The following is a 14,677-nucleotide window of genomic DNA, read 5'->3' on the forward strand; positions in this document are numbered from 1 at the left end:
CATTTGTATGGGTTGAAAGCTATTCATGTTTATAGGTAATCCCTGATAAGAAAATGTAAAATATTATAAAATTGAACACAACTTTCTTCATAATTCCATTGAAAAAATACCGTTTGAAACAGTTTACAGAAAAATAATCAAGTTGAATGTTATTTCAAGTCTAATATGAGATAAGTTGATGGGCAGAGGCTAAAGGTTAAAGCTTAGCAGCCGTTGCAGCTCCGCATCCCTCTTATTCCCTTTTTCTCCTGGTGGTGGCACCGTGAGGACCAGCAGGTCTGTTCTGGACCACAGTGATGGGGCAGTTACCAGGCCGATTCAACTCTCTTTGTCCCTCAGACTTGGACAACTTATCTGGCAATAAACAGTGATATATAAACAATAAATTGATTGATTGGCATTCGAGGTTCAATGACCATGAAACCCATGTGGATCTCCGCAGTTGTTATGAAGGCCTGAAAGATAGGCCTATGAAAAAAAATGTTTATGAATATTTTCACTCTAAATGAACAACAAAATGTAAACAATTATACAAAGAAAAACATATTGGTAGCCTATCACGTCGGTTACTTGCCAAATTATTATTTTCTATATTTTAAAAACGCCCAGATCTAAAAGACCCTGGCTACCATTTATGGTAGGCGTGTGGTAGCAGCATGGGTAGCAGTGGTAGCCTACTCCCCTGTCTGGCATGAAGTGGTGGCGCTAGTTTAGCAGTCTGGTCTGAACCATATCACCACCATAGACAGTAAAAAAGGATGTTCCGTTCATAACCGAAAACACGTGCTCAAAGCGCTTGCTCGGTTTGAAGGAAAAGTAACAGACAAGTCCACCAGCCAATCAGAGGCTTGCCTTTTTGGCTTGTCAGTGTGGAGAAAGGGCAGGACCACGTCGAGGCAGGGAGGTTTCTAGAAGCGAAGCTCTTCCCTACCCTCTCCCCAGCCAGCATCACCCGGCACGCCGTTGTTTCTCGTGTTCGGCTGCATCATGTCTGCTGTGAAAGCACTTAATCCGAAAGCCGAAGTAGCCAGAGCACAAGCAGCTCTTGCTGTCAACATCAGTGCCGCTCGGGGACTTCAAGATGTGCTTAAAAGCAATTTGGGACCAAAGGGGACCATGAAAATGTGAGTTTTGTGAGCATCATGCCTACCGTCATGTCTACCGGAACCATTGTGTTTAAGCGCATGCCCAACTAGCTTAATGCTAATCTCTAACTTGCGAAGATAAAATATATTTCCTTTCCTAAACAGAAATGATTCGGACACTGGCTTAATTAACTGATCGACTAGTCTTTTAGCAACCTGCTATTTTGTAATGTTAATGGATAACTTAAGTCGTCACATTTGTGTTGTCAGATAGTTAGCTTGCTAGCCTGCTAATTCTTTTGGCTACCAGGCTATCAAGCTACCAGGCGAGTTGATGGTCCCTAAGCAATCCTGTAAGGGGCGTAAGTGATTGATAGTATTGAGGCTTGGGCGTCTGAAAGCTACAGATTGAAATGTACAGAAGACATTTTTTTAATAGTGTGCTGAATGCGATCTTAATAAGTGTTGGAATTGTTTCGTTGTGTTGCCAATGCACCTCACCATAAATTTACCTTCTATTTTTTTAGGCTTGTATCTGGTTCAGGAGACATTAAGCTCACCAAGGATGGCAATGTTCTACTGCATGAGATGGTAAAAATATTTTATTATATTATTATGCAATGAATATTAATTTAGAATGATCTTTTCTATCTTTTTGTTTGCGTAGTGTTTACATTTCTTTTTAGGGGTGTTCTTTACTTTAGCCATTGAAGGCTTATTCTGTCAGAAATATAATTGTTTGGCCTGTTTTGAGTGGAGGCTGTGTGAAATATAACAAAGGACTTTTTTCCATAGCAAATTCAACATCCCACAGCATCCCTGATTGCAAAGGTCGCAACAGCTCAAGATGACATCACAGGTGATGGAACCACCTCCAATGTGCTTATCATTGGTGAACTCCTGAAACAGGCAGATCTTTATGTCTCTGAGGTTAGTACTCCCCTTAAGGTAAAGCGTCGTTAAATCACTTCAAGTTGTATTTAAGCCCTGTCCAATATTTCACACGTTTGTGTTTGTTCCTAAACAGGGGGTCCATCCTAGAATCATTGCAGAAGGCTTTGAAACTGCTAAAGATAAGGCTCTTGAAGTTCTTGATAAGCTGAAGGTGACTAAAGAGATGGACAGAGAGACTCTAATCAATGTTGCTAGAACATCCCTTCGGACAAAGGTTCATGCTGAACTCGCAGATCTTCTTACTGAGGTAACGCAGAACTTAAGACTACTTTTGTACATGCGTGTAACAGCAATAGCATTTCTTGGTATTAGCAACTTACCAGCAAGAAACAAGGGAAAATGTTGTTTCATTTGGAAATCATGATGGTTGTGTCCCGGTGCTTCTTTGGTACTTCCTCAGTTTGCCCACATTATATATTAATGGGTTTCATGTTTTGTTAACAGGCCGTGGTGGATGCAGTGCTGGCTATCCGTAAGCCCAATGAGCCGATTGACCTCTACATGGTCGAGATCATGGAGATGAAGCATAAGACAGAAAGCGACACAGTGTGAGTACACCTTTCAGATTGGTCTCAGAAATGGTGGCCTAATTGTTCCTTTTTTTACAGTGTTTTGGGTAAGTGATCTGCCATTCATGTTTCTGTGGCCCCTCTCTGTTCAGATTGATCAGGGGGTTGGTGCTGGATCATGGAGCCAGGCACCCCGACATGAAGAAGAGAGTGGAAGATGCCTACATCCTCACTTGTAATGTGTCCTTGGAATATGAGAAAACGTAGGTGGAGCGCTTCTGTTTCTGTTCTAATTAGTGTGACTGGAATGTGATGATGTGCATGATGTATAGACCAGCAGTAAATATTCAGGATGCTAGATGTGTGTATAGATATTGGGGTCAATATGTAGACTTGCAATGTATTCTAGAGCTAAACAGCTACATTTTGTAAGAAAAATACTTTTGCACTCAGCAAGCACTACAAGTCTTGAAACATTTGTTTTTCACTTTCCAAAGACTGACTTAAAAAGATTCAACTGTTGAATGTCAAGTCTTCCTGGTGTGAATGATCCACAAGTGATTACAAGTTGCTCTATAGGTCAGTCTCCCATTCCCATTCAAGGCGATATCTGAATCACCAAAAACCCAAGAACCAATCTTCTGGTTTGGTTATACTAGGCTAGTTTCAGTCAGCTGTGTTGTGCAAACTTAAAATGGACACCCCTGTGAGGAGTTGTGAACAGCTGTGGGAACTCTAATGAAAGGCAAAGAAATTGTGCGAATGGTGCAGTGATTATGTGAATAAGCCATCAACCTTTGTCACATTGTGGATTGGGTGCTATTCCGTGTATTTAAAGCAAATAGCAAAATTCTCCATTTAACTTGCAAGATTTTATGCAAATTACCTAAAAAGATCTTGTTGAAATGCTCAAACTCACATGCAATAGGTGGCGTAAACCAAGCGTATAGCTACACTTTTCCAGAGGTGGAAAAAGTATGAAAATATTGTACTCAAGTAAAAGTACCAATACTTTGATTAAATATTACTCAAGTACAAGTTAAAATACCAATCTGAAACTGTACTCAAGTAAAAGTAAAAAGTAGTTCATTTAAAATGTACTTTAAGTAAAAGTTACTTAGTTACTTAGTTACTGGGGGGGGTACCAGAACAACCAGTTTTACCAGAGACTTTCTAATGAGGAGATATAGCACTCAAAAAATCCTCCATAGTAATGCATGGGGTTAGTTTGTAACGCCAATATGGCAGTTGTCTACACATATCACAACCCTTCCACAAAACGTCGACATGTGAATACATTGAGCCAATCATGTGGTGTGCTGTGAAGACATCGTGCCAATCATCTGTTGTGATCTTGCCGCTGGAGCAAGATTGGTGTCGTGAAGCCTTACGCACACGCATTTCTGCTGAAATAGATGCACGATAAGTGCCCAAAAAGCGTTGCAATATGGCCTGCCGAGTGGAGGGACTTGCCTAAAAGGACTTTGGTCCTAGCTCGAGTTGCTGCAGCCAGCAGCTAAGGCAGCAATGTTCATGCTCCCAGTGTGTAGCGCTGTAGCTGGAGCAACTCGAGCTAGGTAAAACCGATTGTTTCAGTTTTGTTCATACCGACCCGTGACGTTGAGAAATGGAGATCTATATGAAAAAATGTGAAAGAGTTCTCCTTTAAGTTTGAGCAGTAGTTGATTTTCAAAGTTAGTTGCACTCATCCTTGATCGCTTTGCAGTGAACAGTAATCCAGCACAACTGAAATGCCTCTCACAGGCAGCTGAGGCAGGCAGGCCAATGTTGAGTTGCAGAGAGTTTTTTTAGATTTGGAAACGAGCAGAAGGTTCAGCACATTAAAGGGCGTCAGACTGGGGAAAGTAGGAAATATAGGGCCCCAATGGAGGAGAGGGCCCTTGAAAAGTGGAATACGGGGGGCACAACATTTTCACCAGGCATTAGCAATAACTTAGGTAATCCACACATAAAAAATCCAAACAACTCCATAAGTAGAGTCATGTGTAATGAAGTGGAATAACACAGGGAAAAAGTATTGAACACGCTAAGAAAAAGCACTAAGGAAAGGGAAGGAACGAGCTGGAATCTGTAAGTAGTTAGAGAGTAGTTATCCTTTCTATCTGTGCAAATTAATATCAGCTTGGTTAGTAGCCTACATATTAATGGGCTATAAAAAGGGTTTTCATTACCAAGGTGTCACACAAGAAACATTTCATGATGGATAAAAGCAAAAAGCTCTCCCAAGACCTTTGCAACCTTATTGTTGCAAAACATGTCAATGAAACTGGTTACAGATGCATTTCAAAACTTCAGAATCTTCTAGTAAGCAGCATGGGAGCCATTATCTGCAAGTGGAAGGAACATCACTGCATCATCAACCGGCCATGCACAGGATCTCCTCGCAATATTTCTGACCAGGGAGTCAGAAAGATAGTCAATTCCAAGGGCCAAGGACCACTCTGAGAAAGCTCCAGAAAGACTTGAAAGCAGCCAATTAAATTAAATTAAATTAAATTAAATTAAATTAAACAGTTCTGGAAGTAACTAAAGATCAGGATTCACAAGAGGGACCCCTGGAATCTGTTTAGAACAATGGGCCAAAATCACACCTGATACTGCGACTAATAAGTTTTGTCATACAGGAAATGTCTTAAAGCTGTCATTACAAACAAAGGCTTTTCCACCAAGTATTGAAGAAATTTCAGTAGGCACGTTCAATACTTTTTTCCTGTGTCATTCCACTTTATTACACATAACTGTTATGTTTGGATTTTTTATATGTGTTAATATAATGTGTGGTGAAAAATTTGAATAGACTCACTAACCCTAACCCTATGAAGTTCAGGCTAATTACTGAAAAAAAATTAAGTGTTCAATACTTATTTCCACCATATATTTATTTTACCTGAATATTTTAACTTCCAAATTAAATGTCAAAATGACAGGACTGACTGGATTTTGTATACAAAACATAGTGAAAACTGTCTAGGGTCACTCTCACTCTCCCTTGCTAAAGAGCTAAATGGTTTAGTCCACCTGCACGATAGTCTATCTTTTGTTTATTTAGTTGAGCATCGCTAGTAGTGGACCGCTAATTGTTGTGCTGCTGGTGCAATGTCTTTCTCCAAGAAAGCCAAGTCAGGTTACCAAAAACAAAGGCCGAAACAGGAAAAATAGACATCAAAATGAGGGGAAACAACTAATAAACTTCTTTCCAAAGAAAGGTGAGCACAAACGTCAAAACACGAAATCCCATGGTGTTTGCTTAGGCTATCTCCGCAATCATTAGTGCTAAAACGAACTGAGACAACCCATTGAAATAGCGGAAAATACTGTACACTTTCATAGGTTAGGCTACACATGTAATCTGAGGCATCTCGTGATCCAGCTCCATCTCCATCACTTTCAGAAAGACTGCATGGCGCCAGCTTGATTCATGTCCTGTTGTAGGGCGCGATTTTTTTTCTCTCCCTTTCTGTTTTCGTTAGTCTTAACTTTTTTTTTTACTCAAGTAACGGATGGGATTTTTGATGTAGCGAAGTACAATACTTCACTCAAAATGTAATCAAGTAAAATTTAAAATACCAATTTTATAAACTACTTAAAAAATACAAAATACACAGAAAAACTACTCAATACAGTAACGTGAGTAAATGTATTTTGTTACTTTCCACCTCTGCACTTTTCTTAGTTACAGTAGGTGTATATGCTGTAATTTGAAGTCTTCCACATACGAATGTGATGACCTTACTACATTTGTTAAGATGCACAGAGGTTTGTAGAATGTTAATTCTGGTTGTAGCCAATCACTACATTTGGCGTGATTGGAGCAGTCTGTGTGTATGTGTGTTCTAATGTGTTCCTGTGTCCACAGAGAGGTGAACTCTGGGTTCTTCTATAAGAGTGCGGAGGAGAGGGACAAACTGGTCAAAGCTGAAAGGAAGTTCATTGAGGAACGTGTTAAGAAGATCATTGCCCTCAAGGACAAAGTGTGCGCAGATGCTTCCAAAGGCTTTGTGGTCATCAATCAGAAGGTACTGAAAATCATTGTTCAGTCAGCTTGCATCTGTTGAAATGATATGCAGTCAACAGTTGAGGCCATTCAGTATAGCTTTGCTGATGCTTTTGTATATTGAACACATATTGAGAATGAGGAGATGTCGTCACAACACAGCGCCCCGCCCCCGAGGACAACATCCGTCATTTTAAGAGGATACCCACCAGAACGTGTTCACATTGTTTGTGTTAGCAGAGGAGGTTGTTGATGCCTGAAAGACACTGCTCTGTGCAAAAACTGCTCCAGTGTGTCACACGATTGTGGTGGAAACCTTTAGAAGCCATGGGTTGCTTTTTTTGTTTGTTTCCCCACATGGAAAAGGATGAGGCTGCGGTCGATGTCTGCCAAACTTTGACAAGTGCGACGGCATAATCCTAGAGCTGCATAAGCAAAGGGGAAGAGATTTTAGGACCCTCAATGCTTGCATATATAATATATAATAGTATGCACAAGCCTAACATGTAAAACAGTTCTATGCCGATTGGTGGCAGTTTATGTACTGACTTACTACTACTGTAACTTATGGAACAGGGACATGTTTGAGTGAGGGAGAAAGAGATGGCTTACTTTAGCTTTAATTGCCAATGTTTTTGCTAGGATACAAATCAGGATTATGCTTAGACAAGAAAAATGTTTCAAAAAGCATAAACGATTCAAAGAAACTCTTAACATGCCTCAAACTTGACGTTTAGGTCTCTATCACGGCTAACTTCCGACGGATGAAATTCGACGTGGTGGTGGTTATGTTGCTAATTTGCGCGTTGCAGACAGTGCAGACTGCTGTTCATTTCTTTTTTCGTTGTCGGATACATAATCTGTGTACCCAAACTGTATTATTTTTTTGGTGGACGGCTCTGATGCCTCCCAAATTGTCACGTGACGGCAAGCTACCATGACGTATCTCCTCATTCTTAATAGGTTCTTATGTAGTTCTCATGGGCCTCCTCAGTCTGAAAGATAACATGTGCATCATACTTTGCTATTTACGTTCATGTTATGCTGCCGTTGTAGTGCCTTTAACTCTCCTCTGGTTTGTAGGGTATTGATCCATATTCTTTGGATGCTCTGGCAAAAGAAGGAATTGTGGCTCTGCGCAGGGCAAAGAGGAGGAATATGGAAAGGTAATTGCCTCAACTTCAGTTGAGTTGAATCAAATGTTTTCATCAAATGTTGCAATTGTGAACTTTACTAAGGTAAACATCCTTCACACCTGCTTGTTTACCTAGGCTCACCTTAGCCTGTGGTGGAATTGCCATGAACTCTGTGGATGACCTCACACCTGAATGTTTGGGTAATGCTGGTCTCGTCTATGAACACACCTTGGTTAGTTATGCAAACTTTTCCTTATCATACAGACATTTCTGCATAATTGTTGATTGTCTTTATCCTCTAATTTCCCTTCATATGACTACAATAACAGTCTTATTGCCCATACATGCATCTGATGTGGCTTTTTTTTCTTTCTTTTGTTTTCCATGACTGACAGGGGGAGGAGAAATACACCTTCATTGAGGACTGTAGCAACCCCCGCTCAGTGACACTCCTGATCAAAGGCCCCAACAAGCACACCCTCACTCAGATCAAAGACGCTGTGCGCGATGGCCTGCGGGCGGTCAAAAACGCCATTGAAGACGGTACGATGTGCGAGACCCCTTAGTTGGCACTTAGGCGTCTGCAGTGATGTGTCCACGTTTCTGAGCCTGCGGTCTCTCCCATGTGTGTTACAGGCTGTGTGGTGCCAGGGGCTGGGGCGTTTGAGGTGGTGGTGGCCGACGCTCTGGTCCAGCACAAGCGGGGAGTGAAGGGCAGAGCTCAGCTTGGGGTGCAGGCCTTCGCCGATGCTTTGTTAATCATTCCAAAGGTATGACCCAACTCTAGTCCATGGTAATTCTGTTATGATGACCATCTTGTTGGAGTCTTTTTTTTTTTTTTTTTTTTTTTTCCCTGTTTCAGTTTTTCCTATGAATAAAGGAAAGTCATTGTTTGTCTAATCTAACTGCACTCCAAACACTGTTTTGTACTCAGGTGTTGGCTCAGAACTCCGGCTATGACCCACAGGAGACTCTGGTCAAGTTACAGACTGAAAATAAAGAATCTGGGGAGATTGTCGGGGTAGACTTGAACACAGGTATGACTACGCTCCTTAAAATTGTGCTTCCTCTATAATGAAATTAAATGATGTCTACTTTATTACCTTTGGGGTGAAAAATGTGTTTTGAACCATGTGCTTTTCCATGTTTAGGTGAGCCTATGGTTCCTGCTGAAGCAGGTATTTGGGACAACTACAGTGTCAAGAAACAGCTCCTTCATTCATGGTAAGACACCGTTTTTCGAAGGACACCCGTGTTCACCTGTTTATCTTTCTCCAGAAATGTGGCTGGCTAGTGAAAGTACAGTAAAGAAACATGTTTTCAAATATTTTTTTTATCTCCCACACAGTACGGTCATTGCCAGCAACATTCTGTTGGTGGATGAAATCATGAGGGCTGGCATGTCCTCACTGAAGGGTTGATTAAGTTCAAGAAGATTGCTGATTTCACCATGACATCTACAGGGTTGATGAGCAGTGTCACCATCCTGGAAGGCTTGCACGAGACCTCCAACTCTCAGGCACACCACTAAGGCTTTTGTTGATTCGTAGAAGATGTTTTGCCCCATATGAGTCCTCGCTCCCTAAATAGTATGCTCCTCAAGTCCCATTGTTCAGATTGTTGATGGTCTTCATCGTCAGTCTTTATTTGTACTCATTAAAATGTTTTGGCTGATCTGTCTGTCTTTGTTTAATTTCCTATCTATAAGAAACGATTGGTTCAGAACCTCAGGGGTGCAATGATGGAATATGAACTTTGTGTGACAAGACAAGCTCACACTTGGCATTATTGAAACGTCTTTTGCACTAAGGCGTAGTGGTCAAGGTGCAAACGAGCCAGACACTTGTCTGGCATTCTGAAGAGAAGTCTATTCCAGACTTGGAAAGTCAAGGAATTTATCTTTTTGGGGGCAAAGTCTGTAGTTTTGCTGTAGCAGTTTATGTACTTGCCAAAATACATTAATACAAATATACTTCCATGCAGAGTTGGTGTATATCTGGTTGTTAGCTTTACGGCTTGCTTGAGTAGCCCAACTGTGTTTATTCAATGCCTATTTATTCATCTCCCGCTCTAAAAAAGTTAAGATTCTTGACTGCTATGTAAGCTCTGAAATCATTGGTCGGTATATTGTACTATTCCTATTATATAGTAAGTCATGGAAATTCAGTTTTTTTGTCAGGAAAAAGTCATGGAATTGTACATTTGACAAAGTGGGAACCCTGGTCTGAAGTGTGATCCCATCCTCTTAACCTTATATGACATCAGCCCCTTTTAAAAACTATTTCAGATTATATAATTTACAACTGTGTTGTAAAAACATGTTTGCTGAAGTTTCTGTCATTGTAATATTTCAATAATTATATTGCTCAGTATCACCCCAATCTTGAACCGTTTAACATGCAGCAACCACCACTAGCAGCAGCCTCCAGCCCATTTGGTGGCGGTAGTTCACCGGGAGGCAGAGTGACTGCAGGAAGAGCACAGCAGAGAGTGTTTTGAGGAAGCCAAGTTTTTAAATGACTTCTCATTTGCACTCTTGCACCTGATTTGCACGCATCATTGGACAAGTCAAAGCCATGCGATTAGGAAATATTTTCTTTCTGTCACTGTGTGCTGTGTCCTGTTCTCAAGGTAGGGTTCAAGAGCCATCAAACTATTTTAAAAGCTTTTTTGATTTGTCCTGAAGACCTCTGGGTCTGACAGAATGAAAAGTCTACAGCGTAACATTAAAGCTAAATGGAGAAGGCATGCATGCAACAGACAAAGAAAAATTCTATATACTAACACTGATATGATCATTCTTTGAAACACCTCAACAGACGATGATGGCATGGTACACATACATGGCGCTAGTTTCAAAATGGGAACCAATGCGGCTGATGGACGAGATGGAGAGTCGCCTGTCCGAAGTGTGACAGTGAAACCTTTTAAACTGGATACATATCCAGTCACCAACTCAGATTTTAGGTAGGCAAAGTATCATTTGTCAATTCTGCAAGCATGTGTTAATACCATAAAGGTAATTCATTTTCTGTCTACAGGAAATTCATCAAGGAACAAAAGTACAAAACAGAGGCAGAGACTTTTGGATGGAGTTTTGTGTTTCAGGATTTTGTGTCAGTGGAGATGAAGAACAAAGTCACGCAGAAAATAGAGGTTAGTAGAAGACAACAATGCAGGGCCAGTAAAAATGCATTGGCTGTTTGAATATTTTGATCAAATCTCCAATCTCATGTCTTTTGAACAGTCAGCACCTTGGTGGATACCTCTAGAGAAGGTGTTTTGGAGACAGGTATGTCTATCCTTAACACTTTAGTTTGTGTTGCTAATCTTTTTTTTTTTGCAGTTAACTCCAACATATTTTATTACTAGTGCAGTGCCTGTTCATACATGCTATCCCTGTAGAAAACCTGTAGCCCAATTACATGACCGCAGGTATGCCTGCTTTAAAAATAGGATGATAGGGAAAACATAATTCCAGCTAAGCATTCAATAATGAATATTGAATATTATATTCTAATACAATAAATGTGCAGTGAGCAGAATTTATGCATGGCTGCATGTGACAATTTTTACACATCAAATTGGCATAAGCCTAACAGCTGTTTTGAGTCAAGGCTATATGTTTAACCTATTGAATAACTTCATTATAGAGAAGCAAACCATTTTGTGGAATGATGCATTATCATTACATCAACGATGTAATTCAAAAACAGTCTCTGGTAGCCTTTAAGTGACATCAGGCTCTGTCTGCCACTCGTTGTCGTTGTCTCATTTCAATTTGTGACATTGCAGTCGGAATTGTCGTTTGTTTATTCAAAGTCTAAAGACAGTCCAAAGTAGCCTGGGCTATTCAAAGTGTCAGTTTATTCCACACCATTTTTTTTTATGTCGCTTTGAATAGCCACTGCATACCTGTGTTTGTTGGCATGTTGATTCCACAGAATCATTTTATGCAATCAAACCACATACAGGGGGTCTTTATTGTTGAGGTCAGACATGATAATCATCCTTGCACTCTCACTAACTTTTTACTCGTGCAGCCTATACTCAGTTTTGCCAAAGCCCCGCTTCTATCCTCTCTGGTACTGGAGCCTATAGTGCTGTGTGAGAGAGGGGCTACAGTAGAGCAGCAAAAGCCAATGTGTGCTTCTTTTACTATATATTTTATGATATACACACTATATTGCCAGAAGTATTGGGTCACCTGCCTTGACTCGCATATGAACTTAAGTGACATCTCATTCTTAATCCATAGGGTTTAATATGACGTCAGTCACCCTTTACAGCTATAACAGCTTCAACTCTTCTGGGAAGGCTTTCCAAAAGGTTTAAGAGTGTGTTTATGAGAATTTTTGACCATTGTTCCAGAAGCGTATTTGTGAGGTGCACTAATGTTGGGCGAGAAGGCCTGGCTCTCAGTCTCCGCTCTAATTCATCCAAAGGTGTTCTATAGGGTTCACTGCACTTACTCGTTCCCGTAGCAAGACACCTGCCATGTTTTAAATCAATCCCACAAACAGACAGACTGTAATTTATAGATAAATGTCTAGGGGTCCAAGCAGTAAAGCTGCTGGATCCCTATTGTATGTTGTCTTCTTTTTCTTCTTTTTTCTTCCTGAAAATAGCCAAACAATAGTGACTACATTTCCACTGTTTTAAGTGAAGGAGCCCCGTTTATTTATCTGTTTTGCTGTGAAAATGTTTTTGAGTCTGCACATTCCATTGTTTGATGTTGCCATGTTTCAGCCAGCTGGGCCAGGCTCTGGCATTAAAGACCGATTGGACCACCCCGTGGTGCAGGTAAGCTGGAATGATGCCCAAGCCTATTGCCAATGGAGGAAGAAGCGACTGCCTACTGAGGAGGAGTGGGAGTTTGCTGCTCGTGGGGGTCTAGATGGTGAGTAAAGCTTTATTTGGCAAGTGGTTTGCAGACCCCTTGTTTAAGTATTCCAGTGATGTGGTTGTCTCTTTTTTTCAGGGAGGGCCTACCCATGGGGCAACAAATTCATGATCAATCGAACCAACCTATGGCAGGTCAGTATTTCAGTAAAAGCTGGGATCTAGATTTTCCGAGCTAGTCAAGCATGAACTGGCACATGTGATAATTGTGTACTGCACAGTGTATTGAATGAGTGAAAGAATGTATGACGTTTTGCTCAGGGGGCATTTCCAGATGGAGATTCAGCTGAAGATGGTTACCATGGCATTTCACCCGTCAATGCATTTATCCCCCAGAATAGCTATGGTAATCCCTGATGAGAATAATAATTACATTTACTTTGTTCTGATATTTAGCTTTCTGTTGATAAGTTTGGAAGTTTATGCAATTCTGTGTTTCTTGTCAAGGACTGTATGACATGTTTGGGAATGCATGGGAATGGACAGGCACACGCTTTCCTGGAGCTCAGGTTATGTATGTTTTGCGTGGGGCCTCTTGGATTGACACAGCTGATGGCTCAGCCAATCACAAGGCTCGGGTGACCACTAGGTAATTGCTCACTTTCTGTTCTCTGAAGGGTTAATTTGGGAAGGATTAGGAAGGGTTTATTCTAAAACACACTGAATTCACCTTACAAAATGTCATTGAAGTCAGTGTACACATTTTTAGGTTTACTAGAAATACTGAATGAGCATAGAATTCATTCAGTTTGGACTGCACACATGAACATAATGCTTGAGCAACTTCCCTGATGCTGGGAAAGATAGTTGATATATTGAACCATTATAAGTCACCATTGGATGACCATTTCTTTGCAAGGGTTTTGAATGACAGCCCTACTAGTTTTTAAAACAATGTTGGCCATCTTTATTCTAAAAACCAACCAATCAATCAGTCTTTATTTATAGCGGCATTAGTGCAAAATTGCAATACAAAGATCTGTGCAGTAAGTGTCAATAAACTTCATCAAAAGAACAAGGCAATGCAGAAATAACCTCTGTGGTGTCTTATCATAAAACAATGGCCTTTCAAATAACTTAATAAAGGTAAAATTGATAAACAAAATAGATAGAAATAAAATAACAAAACAAAGTGGATACACTTGTATCAGTCAGAGAAATAGATATGCAGTAAGCTATGCATTTTCAGTTATGCACCTGTTAAAGTATTACAATTTCATTTACAGAATGGGTAACACTCCAGATTCTGCCTCTGATAACTTGAGTTTCCGATGTGCTGCTGATGATTCACCACAAAAGAAAAAGAAGTCAAAGTCTGAGCTATAAGGAGACAAATGGACAGAGCCAATTCTCTCCTGTGGAGATTTGCATTGTGACCTAACCTTCTCTTTCTGAATTTCTAAAATGTTAGTATTATTTTTCATTTTTGAAATGTATTGTTTTTTTCTGGTAAGATTGTTTTTATGTGTATATAAATTTACTAACCATGATTGATTAAAGTATTTTATATGCAGTATATTTGTGGTGGTTCTGATGGTACAGCAACACTGATTGTAGGCCTACAGGTGCTGCCTTTGTTTCATTCTTACTTGCCAGTTGTAGGCTACATAAGAGACAAAACGCTCCAATAGCAGACAATTATTTTACAAACCTATAAAGTGTGATTTTTAAAATATGTGTGTTAGTTACTCAAAAAGAATTGTAGGCATTCAGAGAAAGTTGCAAAAACATTCATTGTTATTTTGATACCATAGATAGATGAAGACCCAGTCAAGCAATAGTCAGGAATAGATTTTTATTTACAATGGTACATCAAGGTAGAGGCAGCAAGGCTTCACATAAAGATCAACAAGCTGCTCTAACTAGACAAGCAAATAGGCATGGTTTAATAGCCTGTTCTTCCAGGTTGACGGACGATCAAAGTTAAAATCCTGCAAGCTATAGGGATACTTTGTTCATATTCTTCAACGTCAGATCATAGCATCATTTCAGCAACACTATGGACAGACGGGACTAAAACGCTACGATATTTACTTTACCCAATCAACATTCTCGAGGAGGGCGATGATCCAATCA

At 40.2% G+C, this 14,677-nt stretch overlaps 2 protein-coding genes across 2 annotated transcripts; both read left to right on the plus strand.

Annotated features, from left to right (window-relative positions):
- Nucleotides 1–907: 907 nt before the first annotated feature.
- Nucleotides 908–9,373, plus strand: cct6a (chaperonin containing TCP1, subunit 6A (zeta 1)). Its single transcript, XM_042105562.1, has 14 exons — nucleotides 908–1,124; nucleotides 1,613–1,676; nucleotides 1,881–2,015; nucleotides 2,113–2,286; nucleotides 2,484–2,587; nucleotides 2,701–2,811; nucleotides 6,426–6,585; nucleotides 7,647–7,729; nucleotides 7,835–7,931; nucleotides 8,095–8,242; nucleotides 8,336–8,469; nucleotides 8,634–8,736; nucleotides 8,851–8,923; nucleotides 9,048–9,373. Exons 1-14 carry the CDS (start codon nucleotides 988–990, stop codon nucleotides 9,118–9,120), a joined length of 1,596 nt encoding a protein of 531 aa, XP_041961496.1. The 5' UTR covers nucleotides 908–987; the 3' UTR covers nucleotides 9,121–9,373.
- A 791-nt stretch (nucleotides 9,374–10,164) lies between these two features.
- On the plus strand, nucleotides 10,165–14,117 carry sumf2 (sulfatase modifying factor 2). Its single transcript, XM_042105563.1, has 9 exons — nucleotides 10,165–10,330; nucleotides 10,519–10,666; nucleotides 10,741–10,855; nucleotides 10,947–10,991; nucleotides 12,449–12,599; nucleotides 12,681–12,736; nucleotides 12,863–12,947; nucleotides 13,049–13,190; nucleotides 13,828–14,117. The coding sequence occupies exons 1-9, from the start codon at nucleotides 10,276–10,278 to the stop codon at nucleotides 13,925–13,927; spliced, it is 897 nt and encodes a 298-aa protein (XP_041961497.1). The 5' UTR covers nucleotides 10,165–10,275; the 3' UTR covers nucleotides 13,928–14,117.
- Nucleotides 14,118–14,677: the final 560 nt, after the last annotated feature.

This window comes from Alosa sapidissima, chromosome 9, assembly GCF_018492685.1.
Source record: "Alosa sapidissima isolate fAloSap1 chromosome 9, fAloSap1.pri, whole genome shotgun sequence".
NCBI classification, from domain to species: Eukaryota; Metazoa; Chordata; class Actinopteri; order Clupeiformes; family Clupeidae; genus Alosa; species Alosa sapidissima.